The sequence below is a fragment of the Anolis carolinensis genome, unplaced genomic scaffold, assembly GCF_035594765.1.
Source record: "Anolis carolinensis isolate JA03-04 unplaced genomic scaffold, rAnoCar3.1.pri scaffold_20, whole genome shotgun sequence".
Taxonomy (NCBI): Eukaryota; Metazoa; Chordata; class Lepidosauria; order Squamata; family Dactyloidae; genus Anolis; species Anolis carolinensis.
In genome coordinates, this window is record NW_026943830.1 from 534,040 (window position 1) to 559,106 (window position 25,067).

Sequence of the window (25,067 nt, forward strand, 5' to 3'; positions counted from 1 at the left end):
AAAAAAAATTATTGCTCTCCCTCTAATTAGGACTTTATTTTTCTTTTCTTTTTGTTGTATCAACCTTGAGGCGTGGATGATGGGTTGTGTTGTCAAATTTTGAGGTTGGGGGGCCTGTACTTTTGTTGTTTTGTGAATTGCCGTGATGCCATCACTCTTTTATATATATAGATACTTAACTTTCCATTGCTTTTTGTTTTCTGCCCACTCACAGGATCCAAGTTCTACTATTTCTCTATCAGTCCCTTATCTTGTTTTCTCTCTGTCTTGGTCTTGTCCATCCACTATAAAATGAAGGACCCATGGACAGGAATGTGTTTTCTTTGTATTCTTGTCAATTCAGTGGGATTCTGGATAATAAGTTGGACTAGGGATGGTGGAAGCGGTACTTTCTTATCCTTATTTCATTAGGCTGAAAAATGTGTTGGCTAACCTTATGATGTGTGCTTTACTTCCGATTGAAACAATATTTTATGAGGTTTCAAAACTATGTAGATCTGTCCAATTTGACAACAATCAGTTCCCACCCAAAAGCCACCCACACTGCCAGATAACTTTGATGTTATTACATGAGCCCATCCACACAGTTTTGGAGCTCACAGTGGCACAATGGGTTAAACTCTTGTGCTGGCAGGACTGCTGACTGACAGGTTGATGGTTCAAATTCAGGGAGAGCAAGCAAGCTCCCTCTGTCAGCTCCAGCTCCCCATGCAGGGACATGAGAGAAGCCTCCCACAAGGATGGTAAAATATCAAACATCCGGGAGTTCCCCGGGCAATTCTTTGCAGATGACTAATTCTCTCATGCCAGAAGCAACTTGCAGTTTCTCAAGTTGCTCCTGATACGAAAAAAATCCACATAGTTACAGCACTATCATTCTACTTTAACTGCCATGTTTTGATTATGGGATCTTGGAATTTGTAGTCTGATGATGCAAGAACCCCTTGGCTGAAATTTCTAAATATCCTTTCCTGAAGTATCAATTCCAAATCTCCATAGAACCAGGCCAATTACAATGAATAATAGTACTGTAATTCTCTAGTGTGAATGGGCCCCCGATGAGAAGTGGAGACAGAGGAGGAGACAGGATACAGAGAAATAGAATGGTTTCCAGTTGGCAAGGGGTCAGGCCAGGCTGCATTTTATCACCCTCTCAGTTTAACTTGTATGCTGAACATATTATACACAAAGTAGGATTAGACTCAGAAGAAGGAAGTGTGAATACTGGAGGAAGGAACATCAACAACTTCAAAAATGCAGACACCACCATACCATGCAAAAAATAGCAAAGACTTGGAATGATTGCTGAAGTAAGTCAAGGAAGAAAGTGCAAAAGCAATTTTACAGTTGCGCGTTAAGAAAACAAAAATTATGACCCCAAGTAATTTATGTAAATTGACCTTGAAATAGTTCAACATTTTTTATACCTTGGTTCAGGCATGAATCAGAATGGAGACTCCAGTTAAGGAATCAGAAGGACTAGAACTTGGAAGGGAAGCTATGAAGGAACTAGACAAGATCTTGTAGCATCATGATATATCACTGAATACTAAAGATAAGATATTCCGTGCCATTTTCCCATTTCTATGTATGGTTGTGAAAGCTGAACAGTGAAGAAAGTAAACAGAAAGAAAATCAGCTCATTTGAAATGTGATGCTGGAGAAGAGTTTTACAGATACCACGGAATACTAGAAGGAGAGATAATGGTTCTTAGAACAAATCAAACCTGGACTCTCCCTAGAAGCCAACATGACTAAACTGAGATTGTTGTACTTTGGCCATATAATAATAATAGCAATAATATCATGGGAAGGCCTGAATCACTAGAAAAGACAATAATACTTTGAAAGGTAATAGGAAAAGAGGAAGACTACATTTCAGATGGATTCAGTCAAGGAAGCCACAAATGCCTGGAGTCTGCAAGATCTGAGTAGGGCTATTGAGGAGAGGGGGACTTGAAGGTCTTGCTTCATGGGGTTGCCATGGATTAAAGTTGGCTTGATGATAGTTAACAACAATTCTGTCATGTGAATGAGCACTCGCTGATAGCAGATATCATCCTACAACAAACCCAAGGACATCTGGCCAACTCAGGGGATCAGGACACTTTGCACATGGAATATAATTTTGCCCGTCACCCGAGGGGAACAAGTGGTGTGGATGGGCTAGAGAAATAGACTGGATTGTTACTGCTGTGCCCCCACCTCAACTAGTACCTCACTCAACATTAAGATGAAACTTTGCCCTGGTGAAGAAACACACATTAAGGCTAGCACAAGATGACCATCATGGGTGATGACTTGTGGCCAAGTATTATTGTCTTCCAGAGGTAGAGTCTTGGCGGTGGGTAAATGATTATGAAGACTTATTCTTGATTCACATGGTCTTTAACATTGAGGACATAGATTTCCAGATGAAAGGAGTCACTTCCTTTTGGCACATTTTGTCCTTATCTCAACCTTGAAATTGGTGTCACAGTAAAATGATAACTTTTATTCTAATGGTTTGAGTGTTGGACTACAACTTCTGAAGACCAGGATTCCATTCCCTGCACTGCCATGGAAACCCACTGTGTGAACTTTATGTGAGTTACACATTCTCAGACCCAAAAAACCATGATAGGTTCATGATAGGTTTGTTGAATTATTTCAGCCACCGCAAGAGCCTGAAATGAAGGGTTTGGAAGCCTGACATGTCTAGCTAATCCAAAAGGCCATATCAGACACAGAAGGCAAAACTGGAGTTTTTTTCTCAATGGCCAGAGAAGTTGTCAGTGGGGAAAGCACTCCAAAGTACTGACATACTGCAGTTGTGAATACAAAGCATTTTTATTACATTTGACAGCTATTCAAGAAACCCACGCCAACTCCTGATTGGCTGAAAAACAGTCTGGATTAGATCCACGTCTTGAGTGGCCCAGGACTCCATTGGACATCACTGTTAATTGGCTTTTTGTATGGCGGGAAATTTTTCAAATTGGAGCATTTGAAATGTCAGTCCACTGAATGATCTCCCTCCAAGGGAGGCATGGTCCAAAAAGAATGTGGTGTGATCCCAGGTAATGAGTCCACAATGAGTTTAACAATCTGGCTCCTATGAACACAACAGGGTTAGTTCAATGTATACAATGGATACCTGGAGATGATGACCATCTCAATAAGCGAAGCTGGCTTGGGGAATGGGTGCTGGATTTATCCCACAGATAGGCCTGATCTTATCAATGGGAGCAAGAAACAGGCCCGGGGAACTGATGTAAATTCATTGAGGGATTTCTCCCCCTCTCCTCTCAGGACATTGTGATGGAATTATGAAAAATATGGGAAGGGATTTTCTGTGCGACTAGGCAACATTGATTATTTATTTATTTATTTATCATTGTCACAACCTCACAACCTCTGAGGATGGCTCCCATAGATGTGGGCAAAACGTCAGGAGAGAATGCTTCTGGAACATGGCCATACAGCCCGGAAAGTGCACAACAACCCAGTAATTCCAGCCATGAAAGCCTTCGACAAGACCTAAATGAAGTCCATCCCCCTGCCAAGAAGCAGGAAAATCACATCCAAAGAACCCCCGACAGATGGCCATCCAGCCTCTGTTTAACGAGCCTCTGTTCAAAAGCTTCCAAGGAAGGGCAAGGAGGTGCCTTCCTAACGAGGAGGAAGCCAGAGCATCAACTTCCCAAGGGATTCTTTTGGGGGGATTTCATTGTGTCTCATGTGGGAAGGGGATGTCATCCTCTCCAGATTGGGGGATATGATGCTAATCACTGATGCTGCCGATAAGCTACCGGTCCCAATTCAATATGCAGGTGATGACCTATAAAGCCCTATATGGCTCAGGCCCTGCCTATCTCAGTGATCGCATCTCCCCCTACGAACCAGTGTGGGCTCTAAGATCTTTCGGGGAGGCCCTCCTCTCGCTCCTGCCACCGTCACAAGTACGGTTGGTGGGGACGAGGGAGAGGACCTTCTCAGTGGTGGCTCCCTGGCTCTGGAATGCCCTTCCCAGAGAGATTAGACAAGCCCCTTCTCTACAATCTTTCCACAAGGATCTGAAAACCTGGTGGTTCCCGCAGATCACTGAGCAGGGCTAATCCTTGGCCCTCCGGGCTATGATCCCGCTCAGCACTTTCTGGCCCCATGCCATACTGTTGCACTAGACCTGCCTAGCATCTTATAGTAGGCCACCCCAACATTGAACCCTGTTCACAGTATCTTGGTTAGTTGATGGGAGTACAGTGTTCCCTCGCTACTTCACAGTTCACTTTTTGCGGATTCACTGTTTAGCGGATTTTCAATAAACTCTAAAAGACTATTATAAATAATAAAAATTTACAATTTACAGCCTAAGGAAGGAGGAAGGAGAAGCCAAAGGGAGAGAAAAGGAGCCCAGGCAGCAACAGGAGGAGAAAGAGGCAATTTATCAACACACGATTGGTTGATAAAGACTTAAAATAGTGTATGACTACAGTAGAGTTTCACTTATCCAACATAAACAGGCCGGCAGAACATTGGATAAGCGAATATGTTGGATAACAAGGAGAGATTAAGGAAAAGCCTATTCAACATCAAATTAGGTTATGATTTTACAAATTAAGCACCAAAACATCATGTTATACAACAAATTTGACAGAAAAGGTAGTTCACTACGCAGCAATGCTATGTAGTAATTACTGTATTTACGAATTTAGCACCAAAATATTGCAATATTTACTACAAAAACATTGACTACTAAAAGGCAGACTGCCTTGGATAATACTGAACATTGGATAAGTGAAGCTTGGATAAGTGAGACTCTATTGTATGTGGAAAATGTGTGGATGTGTAAGAAAATATCATGATATATTGAAAACATTGACTACAAAAATGCATTGGATAATCCAGAAAGTTGGATAAGCGAATGTTGGATAAGTGAGACTCTACTGTACTAAAATAATGTATAAATAGTAAAATAAATATAGTGTCCCTACTTCGCGGATTTTCACTTATTGTGGGTTGCTCCTGGAACGTAACCCCAGAGATAAGTGAGGGAACATTGTATTCTGTAATTAGTTCTTAAGCCTGGGTTAACTGGTGGCACAGTGCATTAAAGTGCCGAGCTGCTGAACTTGTGGACCAAGCTCCTGCCAACCTAGCAGTTCAACAACATGCCAATGTGAGTAGATCAATAGGTACTGCTCCGGCGGGAAGGTAACGGCGCTCCATGCAGTCACGCTGGCCACATGACCTTGGAGGTGTCTACGGACAACGCCGGCTCTTCGGCTTAGAAATGGAGATGAGCACCAACCCCCAGAGTCGGTCACGACTGGACTTAACGTCAGGGGAAACCTTTACCTTTTTATTAAAATAAATATAGTGTCCCTACTTTGCGGATTTTCACTTATTGCGGGTTGGTCCTGGAACGTAACCCCAGGGATAAGTGAGGGAACACTATCTTCTGTCATTACTTCTTAAGCCTGGGTTAACTGAGTGATTTGTCTGTCTTGTAATTCTGTTTAGCTGTTGTATGGTTTTCTGTTATGTGGGAAACCGCCCTGAGTCCCTTGAGGAGATAGGGCGGTATATAAATGAAGGTTTGTGATTGTATTATTATTATCCGACGAGACAAGTCTTTAAAAATGGCTTCTCCCTCCCTCTCTCCCCTCCCCACCTCTATCGAGGAATCTCTCAGATGTGTCTGGAAGGAAGGAAGAAGGGAGGCAGGGAGGGATGGAGGAGGCGCTTTGCAGGGGACTCTTTCTTCCCTCCTTCCACGTGGACGGGGCCGACCCACAGCCTAGAGCAGGCATGGGCAAACTTGGGCCCTCCAGGTGTTTTGGACTCCAACTCCCGCCATTCCTCACCGCCTCAGGCCCCTTCCTTTTCCCCCTCAGCCGCTTAAGCGGCTGCCTCCCTTCTTCCTTCCTTCCAGACACATCTGAGAGATTCCTCGATAGAGGTGGGGAGGGGGAAAGGGCCTGAGGCGGTGAGGAATGGCGGGAGTTGGAGTCCAAAACACCTGGAGGGCCCAAGTTTGCCCACGCCTAGCCTAGAGAGTGGCGCAACGGTTACGCGCCGGGCTTTGTGTGCGTGCCTCTCTCTGTTTCTCCGGATGTGTTTGTCCTCCCGCCCCACCCGAGTCCCTCCCCACGCGGCCACGCAGCCACCCGCTCCCTCTCTCTCCTCCTCCTCCTCCTCTTCCCCCTCCCTCTCCCCAAAAATGTTTTATTTAACGCGCTGGACCGGAAGGAGAAGCCATCTTCCCGCTCCTCCCAGGCGCTGAGCCTCCTCCATCACCGCCGCCAAGGAGGTGGCTGCAGGAGGAAGGCAGATCAGCAGCATCAGCAGGAGGAGGAGAAGCGCCTCTCGGCTCTGGCGACGCGTGCCCCCCGCGCGCGCACCCGCGTGCCCGAGCCTACCTGCTTGCGGGGAACCGAGGCCGCCCAAGGAGCCGGGATGCGGCTTCTCCAGGCCCGGCGGCGCGGGAGGGAGCGGAGATGCCCCTAGCGCTGCAGACAAAAGAGCCGAGGAAGAAGGCGAGGAGGAGGAAAAGGAGGAGGCGGAGGAGAAGGAGGAGGAGAAGCGGCCCTGGCTGCGGCGGAGGGTCCAACCCCGGGAGGAAGGAGGAAAGGCGCAGCTTGGCTTCGGCTTCCCGCTATATGCGGATCCGACGCCCTCCTTTTTCTCCTGAGGTCCCTCTCTGCCTTCTGCACCCCCCATCAAAGCCGCTTTCCCTTACCCATCTCCCTAGCTGAGGCCTCTCTCCATCCCTGGGAGGCACACCTGTAAACACATCACCCGCTCCCCTCTAACCCTTCTCCCTTGCTCCCCACCCCCGCTCTGCTTCTTGCCCCCCCCCCATGCCCCCTTTGTGCCCAAATGGGGGTCCCAGGTGTCCTGCCCCTCTCTGCCCCTCCTTTACGCCCCTCTTCTTTTTCCCCATCTCCCCATGTAAGTAAGAGGCACAGGTAATCTCCTCCCCCCCTTCCCCAATAGCCTTGGTCACATCTGCCGCCTCCGGGGGACGTCCATGATGTTCAAGTACCGGATCCGCATGTTCTTCAACGAGCTGAAGCTGCTGGTGTTGATGCGTCGGGGCCGCCCGGAGCCCGAGCCCGGAGCAGGGGCCAGCCAAGGATGCGGGTGGCCCCCCTTTGCCGACTGCTCATCCCAGCAGGACGATGAGGCCGAGTATTATGGAGGGGTTGGAGGGGCCGGGGCTGATGCTCGGCCCCGGAGCCTGGCCCTGGAGGAGAAGGACCCCCGGCCTCAGCCCCTCGGGCAACAGACCGGGCAGCAGGCGGCCACGGCCGGGACAGGAGGAGCCTTGGACTCGGTGTCGCTCAGCAGCAGCTTGGATAGTGGCATGAGGACCCCGCAGTGCCGGATTTGCTTCCAGGGACCCGAACAGGTCAGGGGGCAACTGTGTGGGCAAAGGTGGGGTGGGGATGTATGCTTTGAGGGGAGATTTCAGTGGCACCCATGCTTGGGAGTCATCAGTGGGAGAGTCATGCCAAATTACCCCGCAAAGGGTTATTTGGATCAGGTGCCAGGATAGTTGGGCCAGGCCATAGCAAATTGTCTCATCTTGGGAAATTCTTTGTCAGGTAGCCCCAGTGCTAAGGTATATTAGGCCACTATGCCTCCTTGTCATAGAATCAAAGGAGTTGGAAGAGACCTGGTGGGCCATCCAGTCCAACTCCCTGCAAAGAAGCAGGAAAATCGCATTCAAAGCATCCCCCACAGATGGCCATCCAGCCGCTGCTTAAAAGCCTCCAAAGAAGGACACACTCCAGGGCAGAGAGTTCCACTGCCGAACAGCTCTCACAGTGAGAAAGTTCTTCCTAATGTTCAGGTGGAATCTCCTTTCCTGTAGTTTGAAGCTGTTGTTCCGCATCTTAGTCTCCAGGACAGCAGAAAACAAGCTTGCTCCCTCCTCCCTATGACTTCCCCTCACATATTGATACATAGCCCTTATCATGTCTCCTCTCAGCTTCTCTTCTGCAGGCTAAACGTGCCCAGCTTTTTAAGCCGCTCCTCATAGATCTTGTTCTCCAGACCCTTGATCATTTTAGTCGCCCTTCTCTGGACACTTTCCAGCTTGTCAACATCTTCCTTCAATTGCGGTGCCCAGAATTGGACACAGTGTGATTCCAGGTGTGGTCTGACCAAGGCAGAATAGAGGGGTAGCATGACTTCCCTGGATCTAGACACTATACTCCTATTTCTGCAGGTCAAAATCCCATTGGCTTTTTAGCCGCCGCATCACATTGTTGGCTCATGTTTACCTTGTTGTCCACAAGGACTCCAATATCTTTTCCACACATACTGCTGTCGAGCCAGGCATCATCCCTCATTCTGTATCTTTGCATTTCATTTTTCCTGCCTAAGTGGAGTATCTTGCATTTGTCCCTGTTGAACTTCATAGTGTTAGTCTTGGGAACTTCTCTTTCAAGTAGCCCCATTGTCAAGGTATATTAGGTCACTATGCCTCTTTGTCACTTTTAATTGCTGAGTTTCCAGAGATCCATACAGGTCAAAGGGCACCCAGTAGTGTCACTGAGTAGGTAAAGGTGGGGTGGGTATATGTTCTAGTTGTACTTTGCTAGGGATATTGATGGGAGATCTGGGGGGGGGGCATGTTTGAGAGGTGAGGGGTCACACCAGGTTACCTCACAAAAGTGTGCGGAGAACCATTTTCCCTGGGACGGAATAGGATGACAAATGAGTTGGGTACCAGGAGATCTTTGTCAGATAGCCACCATGCCAAGGCAGAATATTTATTTTTATTTAGTATATTTATATTCTGCCTTTCTCACCCTTGGGGGGAGTCAAGGCAGTTTACGACATATTAATGGCAGGAATTCAATGCCAACATACATATAATAAAAATCATAATAATTAAACACAGACATATAACTATACATTAAAATCATTAAACCATTAAACATTGGTGTATAAAACATTTAAACACTAAGACAAAGCATTACAAACATCCTAATATAAATATTAAAATCACATGATCCAGAAATCATACACCGGAGCCATTCCAATTGTAATTGCTTATATTTCCTATAGACTGCCTTGCCTCCTTGCCACTTTTCATCAGTGTGCTGTTCCAAACAATCTGGGCACAAGGGGCAAAGGTGAGGCCAAGGTGTGGCCCAAGCATCACTGCATCCAAAGAGTGGCATAGTTACCATATTTACTGTAGGTAATCTGGGAAAGGGAGTTGCTGAGCTAAGAGAAGAAGCTACTGATGGTTTTCTTGAGAGGAGAAAGGCATTTCTGAATGTGGAGGGGCACTGTGGCCAAGTGTTGCTGGAGGTGCCAAGGTGTGGGCCAAGCCATCTGCTTCCCGTCCGTCTGCCAGGTTTTTGTGGGCTCTGGCCAGCAGAGAAACACAGAGAGGGACTAGATGTCCCAGACAGCACCTGATCTCACCTGGTACCTTGGCCAACGTGTGGACCAGGTCCATTTCTTTGTACTCTTGCTTTCCAGGATACCAAATGATCCAAGATGGGGACAGACAAGGTGTGGGATACATTCTAAGGCTTGCTTTGAACATACTGTGATGTGTGGGGTAGAATGAACACGTATATAGTGATAGTGATCAAAAGAACAATTTTTCAGGTTGATCTGTATTATTTTCATTGGGAAGGCTGTATACTTTTGTGCTGATGAGCTATTTCTTGTACTGTATTGTCTTGTATTTGTTTGTTCATACCACACCTTTTCCCTAGTTTGCAAAAAAGGAGATGCATATCAAAAGCAATTGGAGCGAAAAATATTAAGTGTTATTTTTGTGAAATGCAATAGATCTATCTATAGAATTGTCACCATTGAAAACATCAATCAAAAGCCAATAGATAAAAAGTACAATCCTCTATCACAGGGCTTTTCTTGGGCACTGGCTCTTTGGGTAGGGGGGAAATTACACCCACCAAGAGGTTTTCCGCTCACCTGCCAAACTCCTCATGTTGTGACACCCCTCCCATAATCGGGGGGGGGGGGCTTTCTTGCAACCAGGAGCACTTTTCTACACTATAGAGCAGTGGTTCCCAATGTGTGGGTCCCCAGGTTTTTTGACCTACAACTACCAGAAATCTCAGCCAGTTTTCCAGCTGTTAGGATTCCTGGGAGTTGAAGGCCAAAACATCTGAGGACCCACAGGTTGAGAACCACTGCTGTAGAGCATTTTGTGGGAGCTGTGTGGGTCTGGGTGGCTGGTAAGTTTGGGGGTGGCCTATAGATCTCCTTTTCATTACAGAAGGTTGCCACATTGCCTTGATGTTTTGGTTGAAGAACTGGAAGATGACATTGAAGCCATAAAACCAGACCTCTGTTTACATGAGCCCTAGACCCTTTGATACGATTGAGCAGCTTGGCATAGGGCTTGGAGCTGTGACCTTAAGTATACTTTCCTATCAATAAACCTCAGGAAACACAGTAATGTGTGCCTGTTAGTAATTGTGACTAGATTGTACTGACAAAACCCTTTCCTTGTCTGAAGCATGGCCCATTTGATAACCTTTATTTGCTTATGCTGGGAGGGTGCCTCCAGGAATGTCTCCTCCTCCTTGTAGCAGCCTTTATAGGAATGTAATGATGGGGGCCTTAAAGACAAAGAAAAAGGCTTCTCCTTCAAAGAGTGCAAATGGAGGCGAGGTGTTCTGGTGTGTGTGTGAAGGCTGTTCTCAAAAGATGGGGTTGGAACTATGTGTGAATGGGGATCTGGGGAGTCCTAGCAGAGAGACAATAAGCAGTAGAGTCTCTTAACAAGCCAAATGGGCAAGAGCTCCGAGGTGTCTGTCAATGGAAAGAAGACCACACCTTCGGGAGTTGGCTGGTTGGCTCTGAAAAATGCTACCTCTTGCTCTTCTGTTTCCACCTTTTGAGGCAAGCCAATATGTTTTCCTACAATCACTCGGCTGTTTTCAGACATTTCAGGGGAATGGTCACCTCACCGGTGGCCTGGGCTGTGGCTCGGAAATGCACACAGCCAAGTCGTCGGGATTACACAGGAACAGATTGTGCACACAGTTCTGTTTTCTTTCCCCTCTCTGCGCGAGACAGCATTAGCAGCCTAGACAATGGGAGCGTCTTCCTAAGGGTCTCAGTGTCCTAGTTAGAGAAGCTGGAATCTGTGAAGCTGACACAGCTTGTAGCATTCTTGAAGGATAAAAGGAAGGTGGGCATTGTTTACCTTGAAAGCCCATGGGGGAGCAGGAGGATGTGAGAGGCAGTACTTTATCCTGGTGCTGGGCGGATTCCTCCTTCCCTCATGGGGACTCATTTAAATACGGCAGGCACTGGAGCGGAGATTAAGAGCGCGTGTGTATATGTGTGTGTGTGTTGGAATCCATAATTAATCATATTCTTGGAGATCAGGCAGCTACAGTATTTAATATTGGGCAATTCCCTATGCAGATTGTCTAGGACAAGGAAAGTGTATTTAGAATGTGCCTTTATTGCTCCACTTGGAGAAGTCCGGGTTTTGGGGGAGTAGGGAGTTGGCCTGATTCAATCCTGTTGCCACTCCCAACCAGGGTAGACCCATTGAATCAATGGAAATGTATGGGTGTCGACTTACCAAGTTGCTATTGATTCAGGTTTAGGCTTTTGGAAAAAAAAATTCGGGGGGGGGGGGGGGTAAAGCTTGGGTTAAAAATCCTTCAAGTGAAAGCAAAGACTGTGTGAAAGGTGGAAGTAAAGACTGTGTGTGTGTGTGTATATGTACATATGTATATAATAGAGACCACACTGACACATACAAATTTCTATTTGAGTTTATATCAGTAAAAGACGGATTTCCCTTTAAAATGGTTTGGATTTCAATCTTACAGATGTGACAATCAATATGGCTAGTGCTAGTGGAGATTGTAGTGTAAGAGGCCTGAAAGGCCAAAGACCACTGAGCCATTCTTCAGGGGAAGAAGTGAACCAGATAAAGGAACAAAAATATGCCACTATTTTAACTGTGGGTGAGTTAATCTAGAGTGGTCTACACTCTGGTTCCATATGTATGATTGCTAATGTAGATTAAAATCATAGTCTATTATAAGTGAATTTTGACAATGTTGATTAATTGCACACAGAAGCATAAGAAACCGTGGTCAGTATAAGGTGAGATGGTCTGTCCTTTTAGCCCAAATATTATTTGATCTATGTGTTGTTGAAGGTTTTTGTGGCAGGAATCACTGGGTTGCTGTGAGTTTTCTGGGCTGTATAGCCATGTTCCAGAAGCATTCTCTCCCGACATTTTGCCCACATCTATGGCAGGCATCCTCAGAGGTTGTGAGGTCTGTTGGAAATTAGGCAAGTGGGGTTTGTATATCTGTGGAATGTCCAGGGTGGGAGGAAGTACTCTTGTCTGCTAGAGGCAAGTGTGAATGTTGGCCAGCTTGATTAGCATTGAAAAGCCTTGCAGCTTCAAAGCCTGGCAGTTTCCTGCCTGGGGGAATCCTTTGTTGAGAGGTGTTAGTTGTCCCTGATTGTTTCCTGTCTGGAATTCCCCTGTTTTCTGGGTGTTGTTCTATATTTACTATCCTGATTTTAGAGTTTATTTGATCTGACCAGTAGTATTTTTCCCAGGTTTCAAGCAGAGGCCTTTTCAGTCACTGCTATCTGATCCTTTTTAACTAGGAATACCAAGGATTGGGTCATGCAGAGGAGGTGCTCTGTCATTGAGCTTTGCCCTTTCCACTAAGAAGCCCATCAAGGAATTGCTGGCTGAACATCTTTTGTTTGGCATTCTGAAATCTAAAGTACTCCAAAATACAAAGTAGTCCACATGTGTGGTTGGGATAGTGACACCTTTGTTTTCTACTAGTTGTACACAAAGCTTATGTCATGCACAAAACTACCTTCAAGCTATGTGCCTAAGGTATACATGAAACATAAATGCTCCAACTCCAATATCTCATTATGAATGCACATGCAAATACAGGTTTTCCAAAATGGGTAAAAACAATCCAATAACACTCTGGTCCCAAGCATTTCAGATAAGAAATACTCAGCCAGCATGGGTGTGTGTGTACACAAAAACATACATATGAAGCCTAGCAGCTGAATGGCTTTGGTGTTATGTGCTGGAAAGGGAGGCAATTGAGTCTTCCATAATTAGATGCGTTTTTTATATTTTGCAGTTGAGATGAAGAAGGGAGATATTGGGATGGTGGTTATAGCAAGAGCAGAAAATGGTTTTTTTCCCCTTTGTTTATCTGGGTCTCAGCAGGATCCCCTTTCAGGAAGTCATTGTGTGTCAGATGGCACTGATTATCAGGTTGCTTATGTCCATCAGTAAATCTCATGAATGGAAACTACAGAAATCCAATAGCCATGGAAGTACATTTGTAAGGTATGACTGGCCTTCTGTTTCATTGGCTATGCACATTTGTGAAAAACAGTTTTATATCCTTCCTTCCCCTCAAGTGTTTGATGATAAATAAATGCATGTGTGCTCATAACTGTGTGACTATGTCACTTATGTGGAGAACATTTTGTGAGCCGACCAAACATTGGTTACAATTGAATGTACAGTCATAGAATCACAGAGTTGAAAGAGACCTCGTGGGCCATCCAGTCCAACCCCCCTGCCAAGAAGCAGGAAATCGCATTCAAAGCACCCCCGACAGATGGCCATCCAGCCTCTGCTTAAAAGCCTCCAAAGAGGAGCCTCCACCACAGTCCGGGGAAGAGAGTTCCACTGCCGAACAGCCCTCACAGTGAGGAAGTTCTTCCTGATGTTCAGGTGGAATCTCATTTCCTATAGTTTGAAGCCACTGTTCCACATCCCAGTTTACAGGGCAGCAGAAAACAAGTTGGTTCTCCACATCTGCAGGTTTCAATATTTGGAATCTCTAGACCCTTCAGCACAACTGCATGGTCACCTTCCACTGGATGAGGGCCATAAAGGTATTCTCTTAGGTCAAAAAGAATAGTTTTTTTTATTTGCAGTTTTCCATTTTTGTGGATTTCATGCACCCCAGGCCCAGCAAATGCAGATAGCCTACTGTTTGTCTGCACACCATCACTTACGTTTTGCATTTATCCTTTAGTGTACCCATATCTCCAAGTGACCATTTGCTGGCATGAATGTATTTTTATTTCGGGTATCAGCCTTCCTTATTGCAGTATGTGATACTGCAGTAAGGAAGTCTGATACCTGAAATAAAGGCCGCATCTCCCATCTTCCACCCTGTATGTTCAATGGTAAGGATTTCTGAAGTTTTAGTCCAACAATAGCAAAAAAAAGGTATCTCCTTTGTGGAGGGCTGATTGTTTTCTGGGCTTTGAACCATGGGTGCCATAATCAGGCTTCCAAATCAATTCTTGAATTACGGTATGTGAAATACAGATTCAGAATTTGTCAGACACTTTGGCACCCAGACTGGGCAGGCACTAAGTAGGATATATCCTCAACACTCCATTAGCCAATGTTGGGCCCATCTGGAGGGAGTGAAAGGGAACCACAGCTTCCTACCATTTCAGTGTGAACTTGGTAACATTAACTTTGGTGCTTCAACTCGTAGAACCCCCCCCCCCCCCCCTTCCGCCCAATGCTGACTGGAGTGATTCTGAGAGTTTTCATTCAGAATTTTCCTCCAAGTTCTGGGATTGTGCCATCTAGGCCACAATGCTCTTTTTCTCATTCTTCAATCTTACAGCCTGGTGTGAAGGATCTTTACACTGAAAAATGTCCAGAAAGCATGCATAGGTGTTGCACATGAGCTGTTTATCTCGGCTGCTTCAAACAATCCATTGCATACCTGTAACATTTACACCAGGAATGCAACGAAGAAGTACTTTGAAAACTTTTTATATGTTCAGGTATGCTTCTGGGGAGCTGGGATTGGCTTATAGGCTCCCTTTTGATTGCCCACTTGGTGTCACACCTGACGTTGCTTTTGCCTGAGGTCTGAATTGGCACTCTGCTAAACAGTGAGGACAGATAAAAGGTTGAAAGGCCTGTGATGCACAACAGGAATGCCTTGTGATTGGCTCAGATTGGTAGCCTGAAATAGAAAAGTGTTGCTGGCTTCATTCTGGCCCCAGCAGACTCAGAATGGTAGTATCTTTTGAGTGTGGCAAGTTAGCAGGGATATTCACAACATGGATCAGATGTTGGTGCCTTTCAAAAAAACCTTTCCTTGCTGCACATCTTCAAAGACACATCCTGAGGATGCTGATACCTTGCTAGACTCAGTTATTATGTAGATGGATTATGCTTGGCCAAAAGTGGGAGTTATAGTCCAACAAGTCTTCAGGTTTACCAGGTTTATAAAGTTGAAAGGGGTCAAAGGCCATCAAAACTAACCCTCTGCTAAGTGCAGGAAATCTAACTAGTGCCTCCTCAGCTGATAGCTGTCCAGGGAAAGCATTCCCACTACCTCTCTGGGTAATTACTTTTACTGTCAAGAAGTTCCTTCTAATGTTCAATTGAAATCTATCCACCTGTAACTTAAAACCATTAGATCTGGTTTTACCTTCTGTGGCAGCAGAGAACAAAAGTACACCCTTCTTTCTGTGACAGCCTTTTAGATATTTAAAGAATACAATCGTGTCACTCCTTCAAGTCTTCTCTTCACCACACTGAACAGCTCCTTCAACCTTCCTCATATATTTAGTTCTTTATACCTTTATCATCCCCACTGACGTTTTCTGAACCCGCTCTAACTTGTCTAAATCTTCCTTTAAATTAGATGCCCAGAAATGAATACAATCCTTCGGATGAAGCTTTAACTATTGCAGAATATAGTGGAACTGTTGCTTCATTTATCTTGGAAACTATAAATGCAGGCTAAAATAGTATTTGGTTTCTAGCTGGGTCATGTTTCACATACAAGCAACAATAATCCCAAGCCCTTTTTATATGTTGTACTGCTCAGCCAAGTATCTCCCATTCTACACCTACGCATTTGGTTTTTGTGCCCTAAATGTAGAATTCTGCATTTGTCTCTACTGAATTTTATTGTTTTCTGCCCCATTTTCTAGGTTATCTGGTTCCTTTTGAAGTCTGTTTCTATCTTCCAATCTGTTAGCTACCCCTCCCAGTTTCTTATCGTACTCAGACTTTATCAGGATTCCCTTTAACCTAGTGTTTCTCAAACTCTGTTTTTCCTGATGTTTTGGATTTCAGCTCCCAGGTTGCTGATCATTGACCAAGGCAGCCAAAGCTGGGAGTTGAAATCCCAAACACCTGGAGGACTAGAGTTTGGGAATCATGGCTTTAACCCGTCACCTAAGTTTTGGGTAAAAATAAAGGTTCCTGAAGATCAGGCCTCATGTAATGTAGTGCAAACACTTAACTCTTATAGGTCAGTGGTTCTCAACCTGTGGGTCCCCAGGTGTTTTGGCCTACAACTCCCAGAAATCCCAACCAGTTTACCATTTCTGGGAGTTGAAGGCCAAAACATCTGGGGACCTACAGGTTGAGAACCACAGTTTTAGGTCTTCCAACCCTAGTGTAATAATGCCTGATTAGTGTGGATGTTTAGTCTTCTGAGATGATTAATGCTTTTACATTAACAGGACTGCCAGAGGCACGAGTTAGGAACAAGTAGGTCCTGTGTGCTTTCAAGCTATGTTTGGCAACTTGGGTCTTCCAACTGTAATTTATTCCCAAACTTTCATTTATCCTGGCCCAAGATACAGGGCATCCAGGGGGCAAAGGAAAAAAGGCAATTTTTCTCCATATCATGTAAGCTGACTAGATTAACATTTGGCTTTTATACCTACACTAATAGCTGCATGGCATTGTCTACTACTACTGAAACCAGGAGACTAGTTTAGGAGGCACAGATTGTGTCACACAAACAATTCATTGTGCCCCTTGCCTCTCAAAAGGGCCTCCTAGGCTGCCTATTTACTTTGGCTATGGTATGGCTGTTCAGCTGCTCCCTATTAGTTTGCATTTTTTGACCAGGGACCACTTTGACCAGGGACTACTCTCCAACATTAGTACCAAAAGGGTTACGAATCAGTTTTTGATCAACTTTAGATTCAGTTTGGTTATTTTGAGTTCTGATTCAGAAAATTGAATTGGATAGATCCCATCAGCTCTAGTTTCAGATGCAGAACCTATGCCATCTAGTAGTCACCATCTGCTTGCCTGCAGAAAATCATATCTAATAATCTAGAGCCGATGTGGTTTATCGAATGCAGTTTTCTGAATCAGCACCCCAAATAACCCCAGGAACAAGCCTAAAAACGAAGACACCAAGGTGCCCCCACTTCTAGGCACCACATGGAATGGCTCTGCTCAGGGGGAGTAAAGAGAAGAAGAAGAAGCAGCAGTCAGGAGGTTTGTTGCCTTTCATGGGTAATCAGCCTCTCACCTCCTGACATACACATTGTGTTGGGACTATAAGAGGGTTTCACGAGACCAGTCGCTCTCATTGCAACAGTGTAGTAACAGTGAGACCGCAGACCATATTTTAGTTCTTGGGAACCACTGGTGGTCCATGGACCACAGGTTGGGAACCACTGCTTTAGAATGAATGTAATTGGGCACCACTGTGGGCGCTTGCAGACAGCGCCAAAACCCACACCAAAATGGTTTATTTCTGATTGAAATCAACCATTTTGATTGAAATAGGGATAGCATGAAGCCTTCCCCAAAGCCCCCAATTTACCCCCTAAAACTTACTGGAAAAAGGTCCAAGCCACCATGAAGCCTCTCATGATGCCTGAAGAGATGGGAGGGCTGAGAAGAAAAATCCGTCTGCTCCTCTCCTCCCCAGGTCTTCTCATACCTCATTTTCTTGCACCACGAAGATGCTAGGGAATCCTTTGGAAATTTTTAGGGGATAGAGGGCTGGGAGGAGGGGGTGGGTGCCTCCCTCGCTCCCGCACTTTTGAGCCCAAATGTGCAGAATGGCTGTGGAGATTGACCCCTGGGAAAAGCTTTCCGGGAGTCAGTCCCCACAGGCCCAGCATCTCATTTTATAAAGATCTGGATCTAATGAGGTGTTTAATTAATATGGAGTAAACCAGGGAAACCTTGGTTTAGTATCCATTAATTCACTTTTACTGGAGGCGTCATTTGGACGCCTCCTGTAAAACTGAGACAGGTCCCACATTTTGGGCCTGTTTTCATAGTCCCTGTACATGCTATGGTTCCAGGCAATGGAATCATGGGAGTTGCAGTTTTGCCACATTTTCAGCCAAAGAGAGCTCATCCTCGTTAAACTACAAATCCAAAGATTCTATAGCAATGATCAATGGAAATTAAAGTGGTCAGACTGTATTCATTCTACAGCATGGATGCCACCAGAATCTCTGAGAAACTCTTTTGGCTCAACTCCATACCTACTATTGCATTAGAGGTAGATTGCTTGGATTCCCCAGGTCTTCTGAAGCATAGTTTCACACACTCTTGTTTGAAGAAGGCCTCAGTCCCTTGATATTTTGACATTCTGAAACCCCATCCCGCTCTGCTGTATGCTCAATGGATTCACGTATGGAACAGTAGTAGCCAATGAAAAAGCATCAAAATATGGACAGAGCAACCCTTTTTAATATAGGTCAATTTTAAAGGCGCTGCAAGATTCCTTCCTTTTTTATTTTAAAGAAAATGCACTGGAACGAACTCTCTTAAACTCTTTAAGAAAAAGGGGAAAGTGCATACCTCTATTGATATTTTACTGATATTTTTATCCCACCTTTCCAAAACCATATAATTCAGAGATATGCAAAGAGCATCAGATTCTGTTCTTTGATCAGTGAAAGAGTTGTGCGGGTCCAAATATAGCATCCCTGAGAGACAGCGTAAATATCTTCAGTCAAGAGGAGCTCCTTGCCTCTGGAATCCTGTTCCATTGTCTCTTGCCTTAAGATGTTCCTTCTAAGTGCTTAGCCAGAAATGGCATCCATGCAATTCTACGTAGTTTTGAAAAGAATACAAATACAGTTAGAACTGAAATATCGTATGTTTTCTACATTGGGGCTCTGGAATAAATTAGCTATTAATATCCTGAGTGTGTTGTCAGCTCTTAATATATTTTGATTTATTGTGCTATTGTTTATCATCCACGATTTATTCGCCGCCTTGGGGTGTGTCTTCTTTGTTAAGAGGACAGAGAGGCAGGATATAAAGGGTTTTTGAAAACAATAAGAATAAAATAAACAGAAAGGCTGACATCTCTGACATGGCTTGCTTAATGACGATTTTTCCTCCATTTGCTTGTATTTCTCCCCTGCCTTGTCCTGGAAGCATAAACCCAGTGCTTTTAGTTCTTTTAACTCATTTCTGGTCACTGGGATGCTGTGAAGTAGGCTATCTCTTGCCTCCATTTTCCACACAGCAGTTATGAGATAATGACTTGCCCAAAGCTGATAAGAGATCTTAGCAGAAGCTAGGTTTGGACACCTTCAGATCTTTTTGCTGCCAGCCCTATGTGAGGAGTACAGGTAATAAAACCCTTTGATAACTGCTACTACCTATCCTCCAGATTTGAAAATACTATAAAGGGTTCCAGGTCAGCCCAGAGCTATTGAGTTCTTTTCTGCTTCCTACTGAAGGTGAAGTCTAATTATTGGTAAGGGATGAGGATTCGTGCGCCATCTGTGTCCATGAGTTCATCTTCTTTTGTCCCTCAGTGACTGTTTTATGAATGGTCATTTGTTAATAGGGGATTTATTGTCTCCATCAGACCTGCTAAGGATCTGCATTCCATAAGTATGCGTAAATGCATCTGATGAAGTGACCTGTATGGCATAATTACTCTGTAAGGCAGTAGTTCTCAACCTTAGGGTCCCCAGATGTTTTGGCATTAAACTCCTAGAAATCTTAGCACAGATGGTAAAGTTGCTGGGATTTCTGGGAGTTGTAGGCCAAAACACCTGGGGACTCACAGATTGAGAACCACTGCTCTAAGGCATCAGAAGACTTTTTGCTGGTTTCGCAGCAATAGTAAAGAACATCTATATCCCTTTAGCAATTCTGAATTCGGGCCCCTTGCCCTGCAGTTGCAGACTAAAGACAAACTTGAATCTGCACCTCCCAGGCTGAAAATGAAAAACAGTGTATTTGCTACAATAGACTGATAAACTTGTGATTGTTATTATGTGTATTATATCTGTGCTTTTTAAACTATGGGTCCCAACCCCAAACCTATCCTGTGACCTTAGATCAATGTTGGGGGCCTGAAAATTTGACAGCAGTAATGGTTTTCTGAACGTCATTTAGTGGCTGTTTTAGACATCTACATGAATCTTGTGCAGTGTTTACTGAGGACTCTGCAGAAGATGCTTCAGTTGTACTTCACAAAAAGGAAAATCAGCCTGTTTAGCAAGCTTTGCAAGCCCTGATTTATTATCAGTAAATGTTTCATTTGTATACTTATTTTATATACCTGTGTACCTGAGGTCATGTAAACATTTTTTGGCCCAAAAGGGGTCCAGAGTGGAAAAGTTTAAGAAGCTCTGTACTATACTGTACAGTAAAGATTTCTTTATCCATGGAGGATACATTCCTGACTAGATTGCGGTTACATGAAATTGCAGATAAGACCGAAAGCCTGAAATTACCTAATTTCCAGTCTCAGTATATGATAAAATTGTATTGGTGGGTGTACAGGTTCGTAGAATAATACCCTATCTAGCAATTTACTGCACCATCTAAGGCAGTGGTTCTCAACCTGTGGGTCCCCAATGTTTTGGCCTTCAACTCCCAGAAATCCTAACAGCTGGTAAATTGGCTGGGATTTCTGGGAGTTGTAGGCCAAAATACCTGGGAACCCACAGGTTGAGAACCACTGCTGTAAGGCAATCTTTGATAAGTTCTGGGAGAAGTATGCCATTGAATTGCATGAAGAACATAGCAAGTTCATAGAAATATCATTTCCCCCCTAGGCATGGTTAAGCGAAACTATGGATATTCTATCCACTGTTATGGGGAGGTTACTGTACTGTAGTTTTGGATTCTTTGGACATACGGTATTTAAAGATATGCTGGATGGCCGTCTCAGAGAAGTTGTAATGCTGAAGTCCTGCATGGCAGGGGTCTTAGACATCAACAGCCCTGATCTGGTCTTGAAAACCTAAGACCTTGATTTCATTAATTGAATCAATCCATCACCTATACCCATCTTGGCAAATTATCCTGTAGTTACAGAGTGTAGATCGGTTTGAACTTGGGCCAAAAAGTCTCAAAATATGAAAAGCCTCATAGCTGCTTCCCTTTTTCTCAGAAAGAAGTTACCCTTCTCATCATGAGCAAGAAAATTTGCAGTAGTCCCTGGATGAGTCTAGCCAACCAAACACTGAAAGGCAATGGAATGTAGATCAAGGTTTTTGCTGTTAATTGTGTTGATGGACTGATCTATGTGGGCTTTGCAATAGAGTCATTTGTGCATTGGTTTACAGCACACCATGGTCTGAATTAAGCCATGTTGCTCAAAATGCAATGTGTTAACTTGGTTCTCTTCCTGATTTGAATCTTTCTCCTGCCATGACCTCTCATTACTCTGCCTTAGGCAAGCCACTTTCTCTTAACCTCAGCCCTTCGCCCACAACACGAAGGATTAACCTTACAGGGTTGTTGCATGAATTAATGAGATACTATCTGTGAAACATTTTAAAAACCTTCACGTTATAGTGATATTTGTTGTTATAATTATTTTTGCTGTGATTTAAATAGATTTTAAAGGCAATGCAGAATGATCCTGCCTCAAATGGGTCAAATGAGGCAGGATGGGGGTGAATGGACTCTGTGATATCCACATGATGCACGGGGTTGATTCACCCTAACACCCACCAAGGCCACAAAACATGGTCTGGTTCTGTGTTTTAAAAACGTTGGACTAGACATTGAAGCTTCGCTGAAGCTCTGATGCTTGCCTACACTTTGTGGTTATGTGAACAGTTGGACTGGTTCTGATTCAGAACCTGTTGTAGCTTTTCACACAGCAATGTCACTTTCCCCGTGGCTCGGGTGGCCCGGGGACGGGGAATGGCACCGTTTCTCCTCATGTTCTTGACTTATTGGTGGTTGCTGAGTGCAAAATTGCTCGTGATCATTGTTTGTCGCATCTTCTGGTGCTGGCTGAAATGCCAGAGTGATTGAAGAAGAGAGGGGGGAAGAAAGGGCACTCCTCTTTTCCCCCTTCTCCTCTGCCATGTCATTCTGGTGCTCCAGTCAGCATCACTAGATGTGAGGAGTGATGACTAGCAATAGTTCATGCCTGGTGGTAGCCACTAAGCCAAGGACACAAGATGAATGGTAAGGGTGGTTGTCTAGCAATGCCAAAACAGATTCAGTGCCACTGGATCATGGAGATTTCTTCCAGCTGTTGACCAGCTTGCTGCCACACAGTCTGGACATCTGCCAAGTCATTGAGCTAGTTTCACGCTGGCTGTGATTCAGAGTACACATTGGCTTTCAATACCATCAACTATGGTATTTTTCTAGGCCGCCTCATTGAGATAGAACTCAGAGACACTGTTTTCAGTGGCTTTGTTCCTTCCTGGAGGGATGGTCTCAGAAGGTGGTGCTGGGGGATTCCTTTTCAACTCCTTGGTCACAGGCCTGTGGCATCCCTCAGGGTCAAGTCTTGTTCCACATGCTATTTAACATCTGTATGAAATCGCTGGAAGAGATCATCCAGAGTTTTGAAATGTGATGCCATTTATATGCAGATGACACCCAACTCTATCACTCTGTTCCACCTATTTCCAAGGAAGCGGTTCCTGTGCCAAACCGGTGTCTGGCAGCTGTAATGGACTGGACAAGGGCAAACAAATTGAAGCCTCATCCAGACGAGACAGAGGTGCTCTTGGCCAGTCGAAAGACAGATCTGAGAATAGGAATTCAGCCTGTGTGAGATGGGGTAACATTCCTCCTGAAAACTCAGGTTTGCAGCTTGGGGACACTTGTGGATTTGGCTTTGAACCTGGAAGCTCAGGTATGAGTAGTGACCAGGAGTGCTTTTGCACAGTTAAAGCTCGTGTGCCAACTGTACCATTTCTGGAGAAGTGGCCCTGATTGGTCCATGCCTTGGACTACTATAATGTGCTCTACATGGGGCTGCCTTTGAAAAGTGCTCAGAAACTTCAGTTGGTTCAAAGAGCATTAGTTAGACTTCTAACTGGGGCTGGATACAGGGTGCATATAACTCTGCTGTTGTGACAGCTCCATTGGCCGCTAACCCATTTCTGGACACAATTCAAAGTGCTGTTTTTTTAAAAAAACAAAAACCTTATACAGCTTGGCCCAGGTTACTTGAAGGAACCTACATTTCTCTAGGAACCTGTTAGAAAACTACAATTATCTGAAGAGGGTCTTCTTTCTGTCCTAGCACCTGCCCTACCGTGTTTGGCTTTTTAAAAAATTGTGTCAGAAGTGAATTTAGAAATTGCAAGTCACTTCTAGCGTGAGAGAATCAGCCACCTACAGAGACGTTGCCCAGGAGATGCCTGGATGTGTTACCATCTTGCTGGGAGGCTTTCTCTCATGTCCCTGCATGGGAAGCTGGGGCTGACAGACAGAAGCTCACTCTGTCTCACGGATGTTAACCACTGACCTTCAGGTTAGCAGTTCATTGCACCACTGAGGATTCAGCATGTTTGGTGGGAACAAGGAAGAGGGCCTTTTTGGTGGCTGCTCCCAGACTTCAGGATTCTCTCTCAAGAGACACCAGGATGGTTCCATCCCTGCTTGCCTTTCTTTGACATAAGGCATTTGTGAAAGGATGCAGGACACACTGTCTTATACATTTTTAGGGAAGTTGGGGAGGATATTTAGTTTCAAGTGTAATTTTAATTGTTTCGGTATTTTTATTGCATTTTGACCCTCATATTTGTTTTTAAACTTTTGCATTTTCCATGTGTTTATATTTCTCGGGTTGTGTCATGTTATGGTAAGCCATCTTGAGTCCCCATGGGGAGAAAGGTGAGGCAGAAAAAAATTGAAATTAAAAAAATCCCATTACAGATCAGCTCGATATAGATGGAAACTTGGTGTTGGAAAATGAATGTTTCTGTAAGATGGGGGTGAGCACTGTGCATCTTTGGTGGTGCATACAAGTCTAAAATAATATTTATAGCCCACAGTCCCCTGACAAACCACTTTTTGTCTCATACAAAAGAAAAAAAAGTTTAGAACTCGCAGTTTAGGTTTTAAATAATTCCAGACGGGTTGTCTTATTTAATAGTAGAAATCTCCATTTTTGGAAACCAAAAATCAACTTGTTCAGCACCTCATTTTGTTTTCCTTCCCCCCTGCAATTTAAAGGTCCCAAAGCAGAAAATTGACCCTTGATGCCACTGTATTTGTTCATCGTGCTGTGGAGATTTAAGATATGTGCCTTCAAAGATTGTTACAAGAATATTTTCCTGAACCCAAGACCAGAGCTAGCATCCATGGTGTGGTAGCTAAGGAGAAGTCCTGCTCATTTGCAGCACAGGCGTCACTGCAATTCTCTTCCTGACTCATCCATCTGATTTATATGGGAGATTCTAGCAGAGCTGCAGGGGGCTGGGTTTAATGTCAAAAGCCACCTTCAAAGGTTTTCTTTTCTCATGCTAAAGAGAACTTCGTGCTCTCCAGAATGGAATAAAAGGCAAGATTCCTGGGTTCTCTTCACACACAGGTGGAGCCGGAACAATGTTTTAGATTCTTGGGCGGGAAAATCCAATTTTCAGAAGCTAGTGGGGCCAACCCTTTTCAAGGGTGGCAGGGAGCTGTGGAATTGGAAGAGAAATAATTCAGCTGCTTACATCAAATTGCTTCAGTTTCCATGTAACTACTGTACTGCCATTCTACAGAGCCAATTAGGCACAAAACAATGTATCTTAAGATCTGCAAATCCATTGATTCTTTACCCACAGCTTCAAAGATCTACGGTGTGATTTTTTTAATTCCAAAAAACTAACCTTGATTTTACCATTTTATACAAGGGACACCATTTTACTATGGCATTGTATGATGCGATTTGGCCATCTATGGGTTTTGGTATTCACAGGAAGCCCTGTAACCAAACCCCAGTGGACAACAAGGGCCCACTACAGTGCCTTCAGATTTTCTAGTGCAGTGGTTCTCAACCTGTGGTTCCCCAGGTGTTTTGGCCTACAACTCCTAGAAA

At 44.5% G+C, this 25,067-nt stretch overlaps 1 protein-coding gene across 1 annotated transcript in view; it reads left to right on the plus strand.

The window, feature by feature from the left end:
* The first annotated feature begins 6,271 nt into the window (after positions 1 to 6,271).
* Positions 6,272 to 25,067, plus strand: part of marchf9 (membrane associated ring-CH-type finger 9) — a 77,582-nt gene continuing 58,786 nt past the window's right edge. Inside the window, exon 1 of the mRNA XM_016991083.2 lies at positions 6,272 to 7,393. Coding sequence (XP_016846572.1) covers positions 7,013 to 7,393 — 381 coding nt within the window. The 5' untranslated portion in view covers positions 6,272 to 7,012. The remainder of the gene's footprint in view (positions 7,394 to 25,067) is intronic.